Consider the following 23,219-nt stretch of genomic DNA (forward strand, 5'->3'; position numbering starts at 1 on the left):
GAGTAGCCAGGATCTGTTCCCTGCGTGTCGCTCCATGTAGCGTGGTATTGTAGAGTTCCTCAAGACCATAGAATCATGGGTTGATCCAGGAAATCGGGCACAACAATGTGTAATGATCCTGTTGGAGTCACACACCATTTGTACATTAAGAGAATGATATTGTTTTCGGTTGCGGTACTGGGCCTCCATGGCATGTGGGACAACCAATTCCACATGGGTGCAGTCGATGGCACCAATGCAACCCGGTATGCCGGCAAGTGCATGGAATCCCACTTTTGTGTTCGTAATTTCCTGCTCCGAGCGTGGTAGAGAGATGTAGTCGTCTGCGTGCTTCAGGAGGGCATCGAGCACTTGCAATAGTGTCCGTGACAACAGTGGCTGTGAAATGCCATGCAACTGTCCGACTGTGTGCTGGTAGGTGCCTGTGGCCAGGAAGTGTAGTACAGACACCACCTTCAGTAGGGGTGGGATGGCGGTTGGGCTATCTATCATGCTGGCAAGGTCAGCGTGTGTCATGTCCACAATGGCGGTTATGGTGTCCCGGTCCAAATGGTAGAGGGTGTGGATCTGCTCATCAGTGAGGTTGAACGGATGAGCTCGGAGGCGTGGGATTGCGGGCTGCCTGCGTGGTGGTAGTGGCTGTGCTGGTGGGCCTTGCTGGCCCTGCCTTGCCCTCCTCCTCCTCCTGCGTCTCCTCTGTGCGGCCGGTTGTTGTAGTAGTTGGTGTTCGTCTTCTTCTTGAAGTTGGAGTACTTGCAGTGCTATCAGGTCTCCCAGGGCCAACATCGCTAGTCCTGCCGGTAGCATTTTGGAGTGGGTGTGGTTGTGGGAGGGGGTTGGGTGTGCAATTTATGTGTTTTCAGGCAGTATGGCCTCCACCTGTGGTGATTCATTCCACCTGTGCAAGCTGCAATCCCCTTTGGGCGAGCACGTCCCGCACACAACGCTGCAATCCGACGCATGGCATCTTGCTATTACAATCATGTATTTAATCCCGATGGCAGTGGAACATTGGTTCATATGTTCATTCTGCTATGGTCCCATTGTTTCACATACTATCTTTACAGTCGCGAACAAACTTGTGAAGGGTCAGTGGAATGTAGTACTCGATTAACGGTGGACCCTCATGCAGCACTGTACCGAGGTTCACCGACGGGCGGGGCGTCCCATTTGTGAGTGAAGGCAGTTGCCATTTGCACACACTGCCGCACTACATGGATGAATTTGTGATTTCAAGCGGTCACAGATGCCTTTTCGACGTGATGTTGCAAATGAGGAATTCGAAGGACAGCGCTTTCGGTTTTCAGCTAGCGGCGAGGAGACGGCCACAGGTCTGACTGCAGATATAAAGTTCTATTGTTTAATGTCCTTCGGACAGGGGCCATGGCGAGAATGCAATGATTGATATGAATAGTATGGGATGCGCAATAGCGTAGTGGACGATGAGGCAGGACGTTCCCAAATACATGTTACTTCACAACACTAGAATTCCGGGCTGGAGCACAGTGGATTTTGCAGACTGCATTACGCACAGACTCAATGGAAATTTCACATGTTATGTGAGTAAATAATCAGGCGTTTTCATACCGGGATGAGGGAATGATGTATGGATGCATGGACAGATGATTTAATTGAGAGTTTACCATGTACATGGCTTTTTGGAATCTATCCAATTCCCCTGCGCTATGTGATGCAGAGCTGCCATAGTGGGACCATCGTCTATCTGCCCTTGTTGAACCCTCCCTGTCTCGACGCGCCTTCAAACACTTGTGTCTATGCACGTTACTAATCCCATCTGATGGATTCTGTTTTAACAGACGCATGCACACAAAGACTCGTTTGTAATAGTGTTTTCACCTCGATTTATATAGTTATGATTCGCAAGTGATTTTTGGGTGGGAATAATCCTTTTGAGTGGGCTAACATGCATATGGCTGTAGATTTAGTGTGATCATTGAAGTGAGTAATTCAAATTGAGTTCTGATGCCCATACCATTCTTTTTCATTTCATTTGGGTGACAGGTATCTCCTCCCCTTTTGCCGCTGCCATCTGTATGCCACTCCTGCAGATGGCTTTTACTCCCGACACCTGCTGCTTCGTGTTAATCAGTGGAGCACCATTACGATTTTATGGGACGATCGCCAATGGGCCACATGCCCTTACGCAGTACTAGTGGCTAGGAGCAACATATCGACCTTTCAGCTGGACTAGTGCCTACCTAATGGGACGGCCCTGCGGTTCTAGGCGCTTCCATGTTGCCTTTTTGAACGTGAATGTAGCCCCTGTGTACCATGAAGGAACAGGGCGTCACACAAGAAGAAGCTGGTCATTTATTGCGGATGCAGCCCACAATAATGAAATATATTTTGGAGTTCATGACCTAATAGCTGTATGGGCTTGGTGATTTTGTTGTGCATTAAATTTCTATTATGATATTAACCGTGTAGCGTTATTCTTTGCAAGTAATGTAGCATATTCCTATTTGTGGAGCGATGTATTGTGAGAAGATCTGCATTGGGTTCCGGCTTCTGAGTATAGTTGCGTGGTACTGTACTTGGCGCGTTTGCCTACGAAGCCCAGTGAGGTCAGGGATAGGGGCTGCCATTATGACTGTTTTAATGATGTCATGCTCAGGGGCGGGGGATTAGCTTTTGTGTAACAGATGCCGGTCAGCCAGGTGGATTGGTGGAATGATGTGATTATCAGAATATGGCTGGTCACAGGTGCCTGTGTTTGCGTGCGTTTCTTGGAGGGAGACTGAGGTCATTTCCATTTGAATAGCTTCTGTATTCGTGCCATCTGTGCCCTGCAGCTCCCATTGGCCCGTCTTGAGATGGGCCTGGCTGCTCAGTCACTCTGCCAACTTGTGTGGTACATGCTTATGCTTGGTTTGTTTACTGGCAAGAGTACAGGGCTGGTGCAGTCTCCCTCAGGTTACTGCTTTGAATGTTGCCTTACACTGGTGTCAGGCGATGGGGGCCTGTTGTTGTTTTGTCTCATATTTCAGTTCATATTGCTGTACTTGAACCTTCACATGCCTGTGCTGCATCAGTACGGCAATGGTGACATGGCAAATATGGATGGCCACTCACAAGGCACTTGGAGCACCTACATTCATTTGTTCGTTGGCATGCATGGGTGACTTGTACATTTCACTGGTTGCATTGTGTGACTTCATTGCACCTACGAGGAGTTGTGCAATGTGGCCAGGGAGTGGTGTACAGGCACTCAGTAGGGCCATTTACGGTTGGTTCGCGTTGCCGTACTTCTCACCATGGCGGAATGGTACTTTCCGCCATGCTTGATGGCGTTAGGTAAATGTCCGCTAGGGTCAGAATTCGCATACCGTTGCGCCATGGTGGTAATTACGGTTTCGCATGGCGCGCGTGCGCGTACTTGGTGAAGTTAGCGTTGGCGTTCACTACGGTGTCGCTAATGGCATCGTACTTTACGGTGACGGGTCATAATCGCACCGAGCGCTATTCGATGGCGGTATTGCATTTCCGCCATCGTTTTTCGATTTCCGCCAGGGTCGTAATGAGGGCCGTTATCTATTTCTACCATGGATCACTGTTAAAGCTCGTTCGCAGTGAAGAAAGGCCAGAATGTACGAGGATGTTAACTCTCTAGTCTGGGTGGGCATCAATTACTTTCATGGTTCAGCTATTGATGGTAAACAGCTATTGTTTGGGGTACTTTCAGAAGGTTGATTGTGATTGGCATAGGACCAGAGAGGAGAGATTAAGGAGCCATCCCAATATTATGGGAGCTCTCGCTGACTTAATGTCCCAACATTTGCGTTTTACTGCTGTCATTTTACCTCTTTGCAGTAGATAAGACTTATAGTGGTCCAGGAAGACTGAGGCCATCTCAACATCCGCTCTTATTTTTCTGCATTAGTATGCAGTGTCAATATAGTGCTCATTGCAGGGGTTGAAGTAGTTGAAGCAGTTAAAGCAAGGTCAAGATAACCACAACTCTTTTTGTCTTTCTTACTGTAATAGCAGATTGTGTTTTGAATTTGTTCTAATGTTCTCTACTCTGGCCCAATAGAGCTTCACACTAAAATACAATAAAAAATTGGCCAAATGTTTGCTAATGTTTGTGAGTGGCTACATTTATAAGGTGCATTTTATATGCCACTAGCCATCTCGCTACCCCAAACTACGGTGGAAGATTCGGGAACAACCAGGCATAGAGAGGTTCTTCAGTTCATCGGTATACAGACATTGTTTCATGCTTTAACAGGAAGCTGTCCGGTTTGCCCTTTGCTGACCCACCAGCAGACGTGTTCCTGAGGGACTTTGGCCAGTGTTGAGTTTGTGTAATAATGCACCTGGTTTCCACCTTTGTTCGATTTCTGTGGTGAAACATCTGTAGGATTTATGAAATGTTTACAATTCTGATAGACTTCTCTCTACTTCCTCCTTGCGCCTGTTAACAGGGTTTTGAGCTGTCACCTGCTGAAGCTGTGCAAAATGCACCCCTCACTGATAGTGGAACAGTCTAAAGAGCTTTTGGAATTTTCTGGAACAGCCACCAACATTCAGAACAAAGAGACCTTCTTCACCCATGTGGTAAGGATTTGTGTATCGCCCTGTCGTTTGGCACTGAATAATGTTGGGATTGGAAGTTTGACTTTTTATCTCTGGGCGATCGATGCAGATGTGTCTGCATATTATCGTTTACTGCTATTTCAATGAAAGTGAAAAGCTGTGATCATGAGCCGAATTGAGTGTCATCTACAGGCTTGTTTGCATTCAAAATTGTTTTAATGCTATGCCTAAAATGACACAACACCATCAGTAATATGATGGGTTTAAAAATGCAAGAACTACTACCATACCATTAATATCACATGGAACAGCAATGCAAGTATTTAATTTAATTGCTGCTTACCCATGGTGCTTTGCTCTGTGGGTCTAACTGGAGGTGAACCTCCCGTGATGGGTAGTAGGTGGTGCTATGACATGTACGGCTTATTGACTGAAATGTACTGTTCTTATTATTCACAAGAATTGGAAATGGGGTTGTTTAGTGAAAGCAATGATTATTACGCCTTTCCTGGTACCCGAACACCAGACTGTATAAGGGGTACCAGCATAGAATTTGCATTAACGCCATTATGAGGAAAGAACCAGTGATGCAATGTTCCCCAGCGAGCGAAAGTGCGATTAGCCGTGCTTGGAGCAAATGGTAGTTAACTTGAGACTGAAGGAACAGCTGATATGAATGTGTGGACTAAGGACTGTGACAGAGGAAACACCCTTATACGTGGTCACAGATGTGGCACCAGCTCTGCATGGGATACAAGTAAGCTTGATATGTCTTCTCCCCAAAGGGTCGCAATGCATGGCCACACAGATGTGGCACAGGCTCTACATGGGATGAAGGTAAGCTTGATATGTCTACTCCTCAAAGGATCGCAATGCATGGCCACATAGATGTGGCACAGGCTCTACATGGGATGAAGGTAAGCTTGATATGTCGACTCCTCAAAGGATCGCAATGCATGGCCACACAGATGTGGCACAGGCTCTACATGGGATGAAGGTAAGCTTGATATGTCTACTCCTCAAAGGATCGCAATGCATGGCCAGACATATGTGGCACAGGCTCTACATGGGATGAAGGTAAGCTTGATATGTCTACTCCTCAAATGATCGCAATGCATGGCCACATAGATGTGGCACAGGCTCTACATGGGATGAAGGTAAGCTTGATATGTCTACTCCTCAAAGGATCACAATGCATGGCCACACAGATGTGGCACAGGCTCTACATGGGATGAAGGTAAGCTTGAATGTCTACTCCTCAAAGGATCGCAATGCATGGCCACACAGATGTGGCACAGGCTCTACATGGGATAAAAGTAAGCTTGATATGTCTACTCCTCAAAGGATCGCAATGGACACATTCCGTCAGTCAACAACAGAGGACTCTGCAAGGGTCACAGAAACTAAGGATTCTTCATGTAACCCAGGGCAGAAGTAATGGGAGTTTCAAGTAGGACCTCTGCATCCTGACGTGTATGGAAGGAATTACAAAGTTAGTGAGCTAGTTAAAGACTATTTACTTGTGAAGAGAAAAGAAAACAAGAGGAAAGTAAGAGAAGACGGAAATGAATATTTTAAGTGATGGTACCAAACTCACTTTATATTCAGGCAAGTAAATTCATCTCATTAATGAGTGGCCAGACCTTACTATGTGCAGTGTGCTGTCCCATGAAATGGACGATACACCATCAGCCATTTCCCATTCGAAATTGCTGAGATGACTGGCTGATGTCTGTCCAGTTAGTATATGCCTTTTAGTGCCGCACAGGGGTATTACAATGGCACAGTGATGCCTGTCTGCCCCTTGCTATACATCGGAGCGGGGAGTAAAGAAAGGGGTGATTTCAAATGCATTTCTGATACGTATTTGGATATATTTAAGGCTGTTTACAGCAATATATTCAGCAATGGCGCCTTCATCAGTGTTTAAAACTGCATGCATACACCACCGTGTAATGCCTTGTACTAAAATGAACATCTAAACGTTCTTCACTGTAGCTAATTTTATACTCCTAGACTTGCATCCCGGTCCTCGATTTTTGGGATGCTGTCGCTTCAGTGGAACAGAACAGAAACACTCTTCTTTTAGAATATTTTGGTTACTCCGAATTTTCATCCCAGGTTCATTTCTTTTTACTCTTATTTTTTTAACACAATGTTTTGGTTTTGTTATTCATTGCAGCATATCACCAAATGGCTTGAAAAATAAAATATAACACACAAGAACATTGCTACAATTTCACCCATTAGTTCACCTGACAATAAGAACAACATTTCTGGCATTTTTTGTGGCACCCTCAGGAGTTGTAGATGATTTCCTTGAGTTCCATGCAAATGTCCACATCCAAAGATCATTTGCCATAATTGTGTGTCTCCGCACTGCTCCACACCATACTGATGTTACGTTTTAGCAACATTATTGCAGTGGATAGGAAGGGTTTCTCATACCGGGTAAAAGATGTTTCGCCCACACCCCCAACAATAACAAGCCGTTCAGTATATCAGCGCCCATTGCGATTACAAATCTTTCAAGAGTTGACTCTCAGAAGCGACGTATCTGAGGGGCCTTCCAAAACGATATGAAAAAAGGTGCCGTCTGTGTTTTTACAGTGTAAACACCGTGGATGTCTTGCTGGGTCACACCCAAAGAGCATTGTGCTAGCGGAATACTTTTTGTGCAGAATCTTTAATTGTATCAAACAAAGCTTAGAGGATATCGCCACCTCGCTCGGAAACAGTACCTCATTCCATTCTTCAGAGTCAAGGTGGCCCATATCATTGCCCCATTTAGCTCTACGGTTGGACTGTTTTTGAGATGTAAAAGACGCTATGGTCTGGTATAGAGTGGAAGTGGTTTCCATAAGTATTCTCCCAGTTGCATAATCACCTCAAGGGGCAAGCAAAGTGTTATGGCCTGGAATGTGTATGCAATGCGTCAGTGAATTGAACGTACTGGTATAGTTCAGTGTTGGGTAGACCATAAGTATGTTGAAGCTCTTGAAACAAGAGAAGGTTCCCATCCTTCACCGTGTCTCCAAGAACCAGAATATTGCAACAGATCCAAACCCTAAATTTGCCTACCTTCTTAATTTCGGGTAGTGTCTTATAATGCCACAGTGGTTGTGCCAATGTAATCTTATCTTCCTAACCCATACAGTTCGTCACATCCTTCTAGATCTTCATGACATGATACATTAGGTAAAGTATGTTCTCCCCTGCCACCATATAGAATTTGCATTGCTGTAACCCCTTTCATCCATGTGCACTCAGCCTTTACGTGAGTTAGTTGGGGATCCCCATGTAACCAGTCGTTGGCCGTTACCAATTGACTCGTCCAATAATATTTTCTAATGTTTGGTAGTCTGATACCCCCTTCTTACACAGAGCGCTGCAGTATCGCTAAGGCAATACAGGGTTGCCCCCCCCCCCTGCACTTTCGCAGAGGAGGATCCTGAGAGCCGTGTCCACTTTATCCGTTTTTATTTTGGGCACCATGTGGGGGTATTTTGAAGAATATATGTATATCTAGGTAAAATCCTGATTAGAGCTCTCTTCCTAGTAGTGTTATCGCAAGAGGCTTCCAGTTTTTAATGTCTTGGATGAACCGTTCTGTAATGGGATGTACATTTTGAGTAAGAAACTGTTTGATCTGCGCTAAACTGTATTCCCAGTGGGGAGCATCCTGCGTTCCCCCACAAAAACCCTGCCTAAAGTCTCCTCCCAGGTTGCCAGATGCTTCCTATGGGTGGTGTACTATGGGAGGATCACCTGGGTGGATACAATGCCCAGGGTAGTGGGGTGATTTTGCTGGGTAGACAGTATTTTTCCTTAAAGTGGAATACTCTTACCACAGGCTTGGAGGAGGAATTGACTTATTGACATTTTGGTATATTTCGGCCTCCTATTAAGGATGGAAAGGTACATTCGAAAGAAGTGATTCAATCTAGTGTTGAACCCAAAGAACAAATCTTTGATATCCCTAAATCCCCATATCTTTCACAGTGCCAAAAGTATGCCAAAAGGATCAGTGAATGTGTCTTTTCCTGTCCCATTTTTCTCTAAAAAGATTAAACCTCATAACTCCTCTTTCAAAAATATCAAGGGAGGAAAACCCATTCTTAAGACGTTTAAAGAAGTAAGAAAACGGAATCTTTTAAGGGGGACTGCATGTCCCAGAATCCCTCAGGGACTGTGACGAAAGAGGGCTAAGGAGGCATGCAGGAGCCAGCGACACGCAGGCATGCCTAATGGCTTTTGGCAGGGTCAGGCAATTAGCCCAAGGGGCTGTACCTCAAGCCAATTAACCCACCTGAGGGGCATATAAGGCTGCAGCAGGAAGGAGCAGTAGAAAGGAGCTGAAGCGTGAGCTGGAAGTTCCCAGAAGCAGAGCATGAGGCTGGCAGCTCACTAGGAAGTGTGACCACAGAAGGGATGCCAGAGCAGAGGAAGAGCAGATTTTACCTGCAGGCTCTGACTTGGTCCTGTGCTCACAAACCCTGTTTGGCTGTGGCAGCATTAGAAGAGACTGGAAGAAACAGTCACTCTTTCCAGGTGCGCTTAATTGCTGTGAATGCAGAGATGAAGTTGTGCATCCACCCAAAGCCTGTGTGCAGAAGCAAGCCGAAGGAAGCTGGAGAGTGGAAGACTCTCCTTTAATGAGGCCTGATCTGAGACACCCATGCAGCAGAGGGTTGTGGGTCCCAAGAGTGCCTGTAGCAGTAGCAGTAGAGGAAATCAAGCTGAAAAGAAACCTACAGCTGCTGGGATTGTGGAGCCGTTAAAGGGAAGCTCTGCACTCCAAATCATCAAGAATACCTTGCTGGTAACTGTAACCAGTTTATTTTATACTCGCTCACACATACAAGTGAGCAAAAGTTGTTTGCAGAAGTGGGACGTCATTCTAACAAGGGAATTGTATCATGGGCTTACATTAACAAAGCTGAAGTACCCGCGTCTCTATTCCCATTGTCATATGTAACCTTTGCTGAGCGGTCACGTGTCTTTTATTAAAGAGAACATTGCCGGTAAACATAATGAAGCTGAACTTGACTTTCCCGCAACATTAGAAGTGCATTTAACATCGGAAGAGGTTGCGCATGAAACAGTGTTTCCCAATAGCCTTGGAAGATTAACGCTGACAGAAAGGTGGGAACGCTCATCCTTTGGAAGTGGAAGTTCAACATCGGACCCAAATTGCATGCACCTAATTTTGTTTCCATTAAACACATGCTACTTGGAATATAGCGAACACTGTTGTAGAAGTTGTAGAAGTGACTGAAGTTGAATTAAAAATAAGTATTACCCAAGCCAGTAGACCAAACCCTGTTAAAGTGAAACCAGCTCTTTTAAGAACTAAACATCACTACTTTAAAGTCGCTGTAGTTGTTGTAACCCCCAAGTCCTCTGATACAAGGGTGACAAGGTTATCCAAGACTGAAAGAGTGGCACTGCAGCCTAGCGGTAACTATTGGAGGCAAAAGACATATGAAGCTGTGGAAGGGAGTTTGGTACTTGTTAAAAGAAAACTTAATAAAATCTGTAGAGCTGAATCTGTTTAAGTCGGGAAGAAATGGTCTGAAAGCTAAAGACAGTTTTTTTTGTAACTTAAGACACAAGGAAATGTAAAGAGGTTGCCCTCTTGCCATACAAGAGAAAAGAGTGCCTTGCCAAGGTGTAGAGGTCGGAGGGTCTTGTGGAAGTTGCCTAATATTCTAAGTTGTTCTACCAGTTGTAGAACTGTGGTTGTTAATGCCTTTGCCAGAACTTTATCTGTTGAATGTAGTAGAAGCAGAAGTCACAGTATCATTGGCAGAAGGGAGTTGTTGCTTTGAATGTTTCTGTTTAGTGTGAGGGTTCATTTTGTGTATGCTAAGAGGTTTTAACTTAGATTCTAGACTAGGTAGGGGATCTCCTGGTAGAGTAGGTTTAGTTGGGGTTTATTTTCTAATTTTGTTTAAAATAAAATGTCAGGCCTTGAGAAAGCTTAGCACAGTTGGGAGTGTCACATTACTGACACATCACACCAGATATTTAAATCCATTGCATGTAATAAGGTAGGCACAGTCGGGAGGAATCGAAGCATAGCACAGGGGCAACTTGCTAGTCTTGGAAGCAAGACCACTTGGAAGCAACAGAGGTTTGAATCCTGGATCTGCGATTAGAAACCAAACTCGGGTATGGTATTAGACGTGTTATAAAAATATATATATATATATATATCACTAGATCACCTCCTTGTATAGGAAAGAGTGCAGATGTATGCCAATTCTCCCTGCATCCACTATTTGCCCTGTATATCTTTGTTGCTTACTTGTAACTGTATTTCGCCAGCATTGGTATCCTTCATAGATTCACATGCTTGAATATTCCCCGTCAGACTGGGAATCCTCAGTAATTTAAAATAATTACATATACATTTTTCCCATAGGAAGAAAACAATACAGATTGCCCATTATGCCTGCAAAAGCACTATTTTTGTAGTCTCTCCACCTCACTTTGGTCCTTTATGACCCCAAACCAATGAGGTGGCAGGGCTTAAGCTCCACTCCAGGCAGCCATCTTCAGATTTTGAGCCATAGTGACTGTAATGCGATGACTGACTGGCTTTGGAGCAGCCTCACAGGGCAAAGGGCGGACGCATGTGAATCTATGAAAGATACCAATGCTGGAGAAATACAGTTAAGTAACAAAGACTTCTCCAGCACTGGATCTTTCATAGATTCACATACTTGAATAGAATACCAAGCAGTGAAACATGTCATGTACTTGTAAAACACATTTGAGGTTTAACCTCTGCACTTAGCAGAGCACTTGAACTCTTACACATGCTGGACAACAATGGAAGGGAAGGAGAAAAGAGCATAGGCTGCTCCTACCTTATCAAAACAGGTGACTCCCTTCTGATGTCTTTTGCTAAGCAGTGATGCTTGGCAAAGATATGGTGCATGCTCCAGGTGGGCGCTCTACAGATGTCATTTTTTATCACCACTCCTGATTCAAACGTTGCCGTCACTGCCCTCCCTCTGGTGGAGTGTGCAGTCGGTGGGCCAGAGAGTGGGTCGCATCTGGCTTGGTGGCAGCGGCTGATGCAGTTCGCTACTTCGCGTGAAAGGTGTTGCTTCAATATGCACTGTCCTTTAGTGCGACCTGAGAAAGTCACAAATAGTCTGGACGAGTTACAAAATTCTTTAGTTCAAAGGAGTCAAGGTCACACTCCGCTGCTGACGATGAAAAAGGTAGGGCTATTCGCTCCAACAACGTCATGTGTGAGACCACTTTCGGGATGAATTTGGGATGCAGTATGAGAATTACGCAATCATTTTGAAAAATTGTGATAGGCGGCTGCTCGCCAATTGTCCTTGCTGACATTATGGCTACTAAAAAGGTGACTTTCCAGGATAAGAATCGTAGGTCACATCTATAGATGGGTTCATAATTTGTTGCCATAAATGCTGACAAGACAGTATTCAAGCTCCAAGAAGGCACTAGTTTGGGTGCTGGAGGAAAATTGTGTAGTAGTCCTCTGAGGAAAAACCTTGACTGCTGGGCCAGTGATTAGTGGTATAGGCTGGGAGATGCACTTTAATGGATAACTGCGATAATCCGCTCTTGGCCAGGTGTAATAGGTAGGGTAACACTTGATCTATAGATCCGGTCAGCGGGTCTAGTTGCGACGTTGCCCGCCATGTGGTAAACTGAGCCCATTTGGGTGGATTGCGCCTTGAAGGCTCTGATGATGCCCCAGCATTCCGTGGACATTGTCAGATTTGCAAATTTTCACTGCTGAGGAACAGGCTTTGAGTGACAGACTCGCCTGGTCGTGATGAGGAATTCTGTTTTTCTGTTGGGTTAACAGGTGCTGATGCAGGCTGAGGCGAATGGGTGTCTCTTGCTACAGTCGCAGGAGGGTTGGATACCAAGCTTGATGTGCTCATGACGCCACCATGAGAATCATTTGGAATGCAGAACTTGTGTTAGCAATGGTGTCAGAGGGAACCCATAGAGGAATCACCCCGTCCAAGTCAGGGAGAATGTGTCCCCCAGGGACTGTTTTTCTGGGTACTGTGAAGGCATCATGAAGCAAGATCAAGACAACATATTCAAACTTCAAACAGAAAGGTTTTATTAACTAACATGGCAGGATGGTAGAAGGCCTAACTTGCACTATGCTAAGGTGGGATTTCCCTACCTAACGAAACTAAGAACAGTCTGAGTCAGGAAGATCAACTTAAGTCTGTCTGTGTCCAAAACCTATACTTGCCCTCACAACTAAAGCTAAACAATGTGTAGGGATGGCAATAATACAAGAAATTGTGTTCTAAATACAGTTCTGATCTTCTTTCAGCTCCTGGCTTGCTTTCCAGCTCCCCTTCCCCAAGTTCAATAGAATTCCACAAAGTCTCTCGGTGTTCCCTTCCCCAAGTCCAAGACAGTTCCACATTTCAAAATAAGACAGTTCACCAATGATTGGGATCCTTCCCAACCTCCTAACCAGGGTTACATTCCCTAGTTTGCCAATCCACGTTTGTAATCACACATGTCTCTTTCTGTACATTTTCATTGACTTGCTCCTCTTGACATCAACTCTCTTGCCTTCTCCTTTCAGCTAGTTTTCCATGTAGAGCACTCAGTCTAGGTGCAGTTGACAGACCACACTGCTGTCCACGCATCATAGTTCACGCAACCGATGCTCCTTTCTTGACTGCGATTGATCAGTATTGCTTTCATGCAGAGGTCTCCTCGGTATAGGTGCAGTTGACAGACCACACGGTCCACCCATCACAGGTCACGCAACCAACACCCCCACGGTTCAATGCTTTCCCTTAACAGTGAAGATTAATGCTTGCATCACGTATACTTTCTTCCGACACCTTATCGTGGCTAGCCTGGCCACCATTCACTTAGTTGTGCTCTTGATACTTCTGATATCTTCCCATGACCCGTAGGCTTGGGTCTATTGGGGGTCTAATGTCTCCTGAATCAGCCTCCTTCGTAACCTGCAGTTGGGAATCCGGAATGTACAGGAGAACTTAATGTCCAGGAGGGATTTGAACCAACGTACCTTGTGGAGGCATTGCTGAGAAACCATGAGACCAGCTCCAGCATCGCTGTTATCCTTTCTGCTGATGGTCATGTTCGGGGGGGGGTACGGCGTCCTTTCGTAGCGGTATGTTTTTTCGCTGAGTTTTTTACAGCGAATTTCTTTTTTTAAAAACCCATCGAATTTTGTAGAAAATGGGGGGGTTGGGGTGGGAACCCCCCCCCAAAAAAAAATTTGATGGGTTTTTTAGAAAAAGAAATCGCGGTAATTGTAAAAACCTGTGGGGCCGATATCAGGCCGAAAGGGTGCATGCGGAATTGAAAATGTGTGTTCACTACCGAGAAACAGAGAATCTGCCTGTGTGCTGGGTGAAAGGGAATATGGAAGTACGCATCTTCCAAATCCAGTGTTGCCAAGAAGTCTGTTCAACCATGAGAGCACATGTAGAAGAGAGGTAATCTTGAATTTGATGTGTCTGATGAATTTGTTTAGGGCCCTTAGGTCTAAAATTCGGCGCCCCTGTCTGTTATTCTTTTTGATGAGAAAGAGCCCAGAAAGGAAACCTTTTCCTTTCAGGCCCTGTGGCACAGGTTCTATGGCCTTTTTTTGCAGAAGCTCATCTCCCTCCAGTCTTAGATGCTTCAGAAGATGGACCCTTGGAGCTTGCAGAGAAGGGGGGCAGCCAATAAATTCTATCGGGTGTCCTGTACGTACACCTTGTAACACCCACTTGTTGGATGATATCTTTAGCCAATTATGTAAGTGTTGGCTTATTCGCCCTCCCACAGGAGTGCGATTTTGGGGGGGGTGAGGATGCCCTGTCAATTCTGCTTTGATTGGCCCTGCCTCTTTGCGTGTAGTACCCGATTGATGGTTGTTCGTACCTGTTGCCTGCCTGATACGAGGTGGAAGATGACCTTTGGGTGTTGAATGACCTTTTGTAAGCTCTGTATCTCGCAGTAAAACTGCAAAAGAGGCAGCAATCCTTGTCTTTATCTTTTAGCAAGTGTATTGCTCTAGCTGTGCCCAGATCAGATTTAATGCCCTTGAGGTGGTCATCTATCTTTTTGCCAAAGAGATCCTGTCTATCAAAGGGCATGTCCAGAATTTGGGCATCGACTTCAGGTCTGAAATTCGTTGCCTTCATCCAGGCTTGTCTCCTGAGAATCGTACCATGGGCCATTTGCCTGAATCCAGAATTAGCCACGTCCATATCCGTGTCAATCATGTGAACGGATGTAGCTTCCCCATCAGGGATAATGGCTTTTGCTGCTTCTTGGAATTCTGCTGCCAAATGTTGCACCAGTTTGCACATCCTCAACCAAAGCTCCCTGTCAAACCTTGCTGTCATTGTCAGTGCAGTGTCCCCTTAGGCAAAATGGAGCCTTATCAGGTGTTCTATATTTCCCCTCCCAATGAGAAACCAGGGCGGGAGTAGATAAGGGGTTTGATTATTATTATTTTTTTTAAAACATTCCCCTGCTTGCCATATTATATTTAAAATTGGGATAAACGTCACTGTTCTTCTGCGCTTATCTCTTTGCTCGTAGAGCACCGACTTCTCCTTATAGGAAACTTGTAGATGGAATAGCTCTGCCATTTTAGCCAGTATCATGTGGAATGATACAACATCATCAGGTAGCAAAGTACCCCCTAGCAAGTCCCGTCTTCACTGCTTTTCTATATAATAGTCGTCCCATTCATTATTTTGGTCTGGTGCATCCCTAGGTAGCTCCCCTTCCTCAGGCTTATCCTCTTGTGCCTTAGGATCTGAGAAGTCCCTATACGGGTCATATGATAGGTCTTGCTCATATGGATCCTCCTGCCAATCCGACGCTGATACCGTGGATGGGGCTGCTGTGCCCAGAGCCCTTGGAGGCAAAGATCTCCTTGGAGGTTTAATTCTTGGTAAATACCTGTCATGGGGCGTTGCACATGGTGTACAGCGCTTTTTGAGACCTACTTGGCGATTTGCCCAGAGGTGCTGGTGGTTATCTGCCGTGAGATCCATGTGAGGGGGTCATTTGCTGATGATGAGGAGAAATTACTTGATGTAGTGATCTTGTACTTACTCTTCTAGGTGATATACTCCTGTGTCTCCCTTCTCCTCTTCTTGGTGGCGGTGAGACATTTCCCTGTCTTAAGGTTGATGGTGCTAAGAGTCAAGCTCTTTGTCGTCTCTGAAATTCCTCCATGAATCTTTGCATTGATTATATTAGTTGCAGGGTCAAAGGGATCTGAAACGTCCTCTGTTAGGTTGCCATGGCAGACTGTTTTCTTTTGGCATATGTATGGGCCTTTCGAATGGATTGTGTCCTCCCACGTATTCCTCATCTTTGATATGATATCCAGCTTCAGCTGCTTCTGAATTTTTATTTTTTTGCCAGAGGGCAGTGTGCGTCAATGGCGTTGACTCAATGTGCCTCGGAGGCCTCCGTCTCGAGGATGATGTCATTAAAGGCATATATAGCACGCGCAGCGCCCGTTGGCTTCAGTTACATTTTTTCTGTGACAGCTTTACCTTTGAGAAATACGGCACGCTTCTTCACTTTCGTGACAACTTTGTTATTTCGAGAAAACAAAATGTCTTCTTTGACACCGACAACCCCGAAGACCACGTTCAAAGGGTGTCGGGATTGTGGGTGGAAAATGTCTTTGTCCGATCCCCATTGAATCTGTTTGTGGTGCCTCATGGCGGACCATAACACCTCAGACTGCTTCAAGTGCCAGTCTATGATTGGAAAGACCTCGAAGGAACGTACAGGGAAGTTGAAGGTAGGTCGAATCTCTAAATCTTCTACCCCGACCAAGAAACCTTCGACCAACGAGTCGCGAGGCGACTCCTCTGAGAAAGAAGGCCAAGCACTTTAGATCGAGGAGTGGCTCCCACCACTCTTCTTCGTCCACGAAGAAGTCGAAGAGCAGGCACCGTAGGTTGCCTTCGTCGACTTTGTCATCGAACGCTTCTCCCGAGAGGGTTTCTTGCCCAACCAAAAAATGCACTCCGCCTGAGGCCACCAGAGCTGAGATGTTCAAAATATTTTAAAAACAAAAGCCTCCAAGCCATGCTCCTACCACGCTTTCAAAAGAAGCCGGGATGGAAAGGGCTCGACCTAAATCCTGCGTGCCCTCGAGTCCGGGACGAAAGCTCGATCTGCATCGAGAGCCGTTGAGGCCTCGATCCGATGAAGTCTCATCGAAGGATCAGTCGAGCCGGAAGCATAAGTCGAGGTCGTCGACGCCATCGACGCCAGCGAAACCCTTGACTTCTACATCGACGCCGAAGGCATCGATGCCAGCTGTGCCTTCATTGCCAGCTGCGCCATGAAAACCGAGCGCCCCAGTAAAATCTACGGCCCCAATGAAGAAAGTTTCGACGACTCTTCCAGCGTCTAACCCATTATTTGCAACTACATAGGAAAGACTATTTTAAGTCTCTTTCTTCCATCTATGCAGAGAATGAGCAGTCAGATGAAGTGGCTCCATTTGGCCTCCAATTTGGTATCTTAGAGTTTTATTGCAGAGGAGTCAAAGTTGAGGGACCTCTAGGACAACCTACAGACTGCAAGTTGGGTGGATACCTCACTTGAGTTGGTGTTTGGGAGACCAGAGGCTGGGGAGCATGCAGATGCGCCCTTCAGACAACTCATGTCTAAGGTAGTGGACTACATGGGGTGGAGTAGACCTCCATTCCCATTCAAACAAGATGATCTAAAAGACATCTTAGGTAAGGGTCCTCAGTCAGATCCCATATTACCATTTCATATTACTTTTCAGAAAAGAGTGGTGGCGAATTGGGAAACACCGGAAACCAATCCGCTGTAAATAGGAACTTGACCAAGAAGTAGCGCCCTTCCAGTAGTGACCCCACCTACCTGTCACCCGCTCCAGAGAGCCTGGTGGTACAGGCAGCTACTGCAACATCTAAGCAAGCAGCTTACCCTACCATCCCTCAAGATAGGGACGGCAAACGAGTAGATGGATGGGCAAGGAAGGTATTTTTTCCGCAGGCAGTATGGCACTCAAATCTGCCAACTCCACATGTGCCCTCGCAAAATGTACGTTCACTATACGGGACTGCATTTCCATGGCGGCAGAGGACATTCCTGAGGCGGATGAAAGAGACAGGTTCTTAGCCATAGTGAGAGACAGCGAAGAAGCCATGTGCAATTCTCTTCAGTCAGGTATGGATTCTGCTGATAGCATCAGCAGAGCCATGGATACCAGCACCGTTATGCACAGGTTTGCGTTGTTGCGGAAGGCGGGTTTTGCACTGGACGTGCAGTCCAGACTTCTCAACATGCCCTTTGATGGGTCTCACTTTTTGGCAACAAGGCTGAAGATAGTCTTGAGAAGTTGCAGGCCTCTAAGGCAGGCAGCCAAATCTTTAGGCGCCGCTATTCGGCAACCTCAGTCTTTTCGACCTAGTGGACCTTGGAGGGGTAGATATTTTCGCTACTAATCCTCAGTTGGAAGGGAGAGAGGAATGGCCAGTCAAAGGGGCCAAAGAGGATATCCACGTGGTGGATGAGGAAGGGGTGCAAAGCCAGCTCAAGCAGAGGCTTCTTTACCATCTGGCGCTGCATCGGCCGACCTCAAACCCCCTTTGAGGTCTTGAGTCACAGTTCACCAGTGGGGGCAGACTGTCTCAGCATCTAGAAGAATGGCGAATGGCGAGACATTACTTTGGATGCTTGGGCTCTGGAAACCGTAGCCCACAGTTACTGCCTTCCTTTTATACAGAGCCCTCAGAACAATCCACCGGGGAACCACTCTTTGAGGATTCCAAATCCGCTCCTTGTGCAGGAGATTTTAACCCTGCTAGAGAAAGGCGCTAGAGAACCAGTGCCTGTAGCGGAAAGGAACAAGGGTTGGTATTCCCCTTATTTCCTAATACCCAAGAAGGACAGAAGACTGTGACCCATCTTGGACTTAAGATACTTGAACAAGTTCCTCAGGAAGGACAAGTTCAAGATGGTCACACTTTCTAAAATCCTTCAGGCTCTCCAACTCCAGGATTGGTTGGTGTCATTGGACCTTCAGGATGCTTATTTTCATGTGCCAGTCCATCTCAAGCACAGAAAATACCCGAGGTTCGCGGTTGGCAGTTCTCATTATCAATTTCGGGTTCTTCCATTCGGGCTGACTTCCACCCTGAGGGTTTTCACCAAATTGATGGCGGTGGTGGCATAGAATCTCAGGAGAGGGGGGGATTCACGTCTACCTCCCTTCACAGACTGGGCTTCTCCCTCAATTACAAGAAGTCCCATATGACACCTTCTCAGAAACTCCAATTTATCTGAGCTGGGAAAGAGCTTGCACCCAAGGTGAGGGTGCAAGACATTGTTCAGATGGTCATCAAATTTGAAAGTGCCCATTGTCTCCAAGTCTTCTATTTTTTTGAGGTTTCTCTGCCTCATGGCATCCTGCATTTTTCTGGTGCCAGAGGCCCCCCTGAGAATATTCCTTCAATGGGCTCTAAGAACTCAATGGTCCCAGTTTTCAGGAAAGATGTCGGACCTACTTTAGGTTCCAAGCAGGGTTGCACAGTATCTTCTGTGGTGGGCCTGCGAGGACAACATTCTGAAGGGAGAACAATTTTGGCAACCATGGCCGGAGATAACAGTATTAACGGACGCCTCATGATCTGGCAGTCAGCTGTCGTTGGTCTCCATCGGAGTCCAAACTACATATCAATCTTTTGGAACTGAGGGCAATCAGACTAGCGCTGAAGGCCTTCCTGCCCTCTGTTTGGAAAGAATGTCCTAATAATGACAGACAACACAGTGGCCATGTACTACCTCAACAAGAGAGGAGGTGTAGGGTCACTACCGCTGTGCAGAGAGGCAATGCAGCTCTGGTACTGGGCAATACAACAAGGAATCTCCCTATCAGCAGTTCACCTAGCCGGAGAGGAGAACACAGTGGCTGAAGCTCTGAGCAGGCAGAGCCCAGTCTCCCACGAGTGAGATCTAGCTTAGGAAGTCCTTCAAGAGATCTTCACCCTTTGGGGAACCCCCTCAAGTGGATCTGTTCACGACTGGTGTCAACCGGAAGTGCGAACTGCACTGCTCCAGGATATTTCCTCCAAGAGGAGCTCTAGGAGACACGTTTGTGGTGGACTGGAAATTTCCACTCCTGTATGCCTTTCCTCCACTGATCAGGAGGTTGAGAAAGTTCGGGAATCACATGATCATAATTGCCCTGGATTGGGCCAGGAGGACGTGGGACCCGGACCTTCTGGGCATGTCTATCTGTCCTCCAATACGTCTTCCATAAAGACAAGACCTTGTCTCGCAAGAAGAGGGTCAGGTTCTCCATCCAGAAGTCAAGACACTCAACCTTCACGCTTCGTTTCTGAAAGGTTGAGATACAAGGATTGGGACCTCCCGTATGACGTAATGGAGACTTTGCTTTTGGCCACAAGGCCAGCAACAAAGTCTTTGTACTATTGCCAACGGAATAATTCCTGCAACTGGTGCAGAGAAAATAATGTAGATCCTTTTCTATGTGTAAGACACCAGATGTTTTATCTTTTCTGCTATCTTTAGCCAATCTGGGGCTCCAGATTGGTACTATTAAAGGCTTGTCAGCGCTGTCCATGTTTAAGCTCTCGTCAGAGGAATGTTCATACTTCAAAATTCCATTGGTAACACAATTTCTAAAAGGGCTCACCAACGTGTTCCCCCCATCTCCGTTCCAGTTTCCAATTTGGGATCTTAATCTGGTTCTAAAATGTCTAATATGTACACCTTTTAAACCCTTACATTCATGTCCCTTAAGGTTTATTAACCTTTAAGACCATTCTATTGATGGCTCTAACATCAGCCCGTAGAATGAGCGAGTTGCTGGCACTTTCGTCCAAGCCACCCTTTGGTATCTTCCACAAGGATATGGTTGCTTCATTTTTACCCAAAATCATTTCTGATTTCCACATAGGACAAAACATTGTTTTGCCTTGTTTCTACCCACCCTCCCCGATCCTAGCAAGCTGGAGGAGAGACTACATAGGTTGGACCCTCGTATAGCTTTAAGCTTTTATATACCTAGAAATGTCAAAACTCTGTATTGATGATCAGCTGTTCATTGGCTATACGGGCCGCAAACTGGGTCAGGCTGTCTCTAAGCAGACCTTGTCCAGATGGCTCATTCTGGCCATTTCAGAATTCTACAGGTTGGCAGAAAAGGATCCTCTGGAAGGTTTAAGGGTCCATTCCACCAGGGGCATGGCTACCTCTACAGCCCTGCAAAGGGGTGTCCCAATAAAAAATATTTGTGAGGCGGCAACGTGGTCTACTATCCACACTTTCACAAAGCATAACTGCATGGAATCTTCTCTCGGTCAGGATGGTCGCTTTGGTAAAGCAATCCTGCACTTAGTTCATGAAAACAATTAAAATAGAAATTCCGCTCCCTCCACCAAATCAAATACTGCTTTGGAAGTCTATCAAAGATGAGGAATACGTGGGAGTTACTTACCCCTAGTAACGTTCTTTCGACTGGATGTTCCTCCCACCTATTCCCCATCGCCCTCCCAGCCTACCCCACAGTACAATTTCCCATATTATTACAGCTTTCGTTCCTTCAAGGCAGAGTACGGTCATTCCCGTAGTTATGCGGGTATTTCTGCTGTAAGGGAAAAAACAGAACTGAAGCCAACGGGTGCTCCATGTGCTATATATGCCTTCGATAACATCATCCTCGAGATGGAGGCCTCCGAGCGACATTGAGTCGACGCCATCGACGCACAGCGGCTGCTGCCGAAAAAGAAATTCCAAAGCAGCTGAAGCTGGATATCATATAACAAAGATGAGGAATATGTGGGTGGAACATCCAGTCGAAAGAACGTTACCAGGGGTAAGTAACTTCTGAAACTTTCTCATTCTCAACATCCGAAAACTCCTCCTGAAGAATGATATCCGGATGTTCCACTATCTCCTTGAGAGTTGATAGGTTTATGGTATTGTCAGCAGTTCATCCTGTCTTCCTGCCGTGAATGGAGCCCCATCCGGCTGCAGATTGGATGCTTTCTTCTTTCCCTCTGTCAACAGTGATTTTCCCCATCAACGGGACGTCCGTCAACCACTTTTTCGTACTGATCCTCGTGGATGGGACCTCTGTCGATGAGCTGCTGGTGGACAATTTCGTTGAAGACAGCTTTGTGGACGAGCAATGTTTCGTCGCAGTCAACGAAGACTCTTTCGCCGTCAACGAAGATTTCGAGGACGAGGCCTTGCTCATGGACGAGGAAATCTTAACCGTCGTTGACGGGCGGCCCACACTCTATTGGCTACGCATGGTCGCTCGTGGACGGTGTACCCATCGGTGGAGGCCCCTGTGGATGACTGCACCGAATATAAGGGCTTAAATTAAGGTTTCTTACCTTTTTAAATAGGTTCTCCTCAGGATAGTGGCGTTTATGGCCTTTAGTCCCCTTCAGGGGCATAAGAGAGCCTTTGTCAGCTTTTTTCTTGGTTTTAGGTGATTAAGAGGCTCCTTTCTCGACTGAAGAAGCTCTTCATATTTAAGCTTGCTTCTCTGTACTTTTGTGAGATGAAGCAGGGGCTCTTTTAGAACATTCATCATCTGGAGACTGACTTTTGCTTTCTAGATGGAGTCGTCTCCTAGGTCTGTCTTGCAATGTCTTGTGAGAGAAAGTCTTGCAGATCTGACAGTCTTGAATATCATGAGGGTGCAAGCAGTATATACACTGGTCATGTGGATCCTTCACATAAAGAACTTTCTTTCTGCACCTACTGTAGTCCTTCAAGAGGGAATGCCTCTTAGTGGATCCTTCCAACATTGACTCTGCCATGGCCATGAGGTGCTTAGAGAACCTCTCACATGATGTTTTAAGATGAGGTGCGACTTTCCTGAGACCCAGAAATGCACAGTGGAAAGTATAAACGCTTTCTGTGTAAAAGTAGTAGAAATTGTAAAATAAGTAGTTAAAACGGATCTACGTTAAAACCAAGAATCCTTAAAGCTTGTTACAAAATTGCAAAGCCAACTTGTTCGCATTTTGAAACTCGAGCTTTTGGGATTTTCTTCATTTGTCCCCCACTTCACATTTAATGTATGCAGGGACACCCGTACAACCCCCAAAGCCCATAATGCTGAACTAGGAGAGCGGGTGACACCCCTACAATGCCTGCTCACCTAGTTCGCCATTTTGGGCTTCAACAAGTTCTACTATGCCGAATGCACCGAAAACTGATTTTTTTGTATGTTATTTTCAGGCAATACCATTAAAACTCTGTCAAAAATTATGGAAGCTCAGATAACTGAAGAGGATTCCCCATGTCATGTAGACTGCAGTGAAAAATCGGATAATGGCTGCCTGTGGTGGAGCTTGTTTGTTTGTTTATTTATTTATTTGTTGTGCGCCCCGGACCCTGAGGTAGCAGGGCGCATGAGAACAAGTAGGTTTACAGCTTAGTTACAGAATTTACACATTTACAGAAGTTATACATTTACAGAACATGGAACCACAGGGTGAGACATTAACAAGTACAGACGATGTGTAGCCAAACAGTCATCATAGAGCTAACTTTACAGAGTAGCAGCAAGGAGCCAGTCAGACACCATCAGGTACCGACATGTGGTGGGTGCATGGGCAAGT

At 45.9% G+C, this 23,219-nt stretch overlaps 1 protein-coding gene across 1 annotated transcript in view; it reads left to right on the plus strand.

Annotated features, from left to right (window-relative positions):
• The window catches only part of AP5Z1 (adaptor related protein complex 5 subunit zeta 1), a 497,387-nt gene that overhangs the window by 452,750 nt on the left and 21,418 nt on the right, over positions 1-23,219 (plus strand). Inside the window, exon 15 of the mRNA XM_069645515.1 lies at positions 4,446-4,578. Within this exon, the coding sequence (XP_069501616.1) occupies positions 4,446-4,578 (133 nt within the window). The remainder of the gene's footprint in view (positions 1-4,445; positions 4,579-23,219) is intronic.

The sequence above is a fragment of the Ambystoma mexicanum genome, chromosome 2p, assembly GCF_040938575.1.
Source record: "Ambystoma mexicanum isolate Mex_15411 chromosome 2p, UKY_AmexF1_1, whole genome shotgun sequence".
Classification (NCBI taxonomy): Eukaryota; Metazoa; Chordata; class Amphibia; order Caudata; family Ambystomatidae; genus Ambystoma; species Ambystoma mexicanum.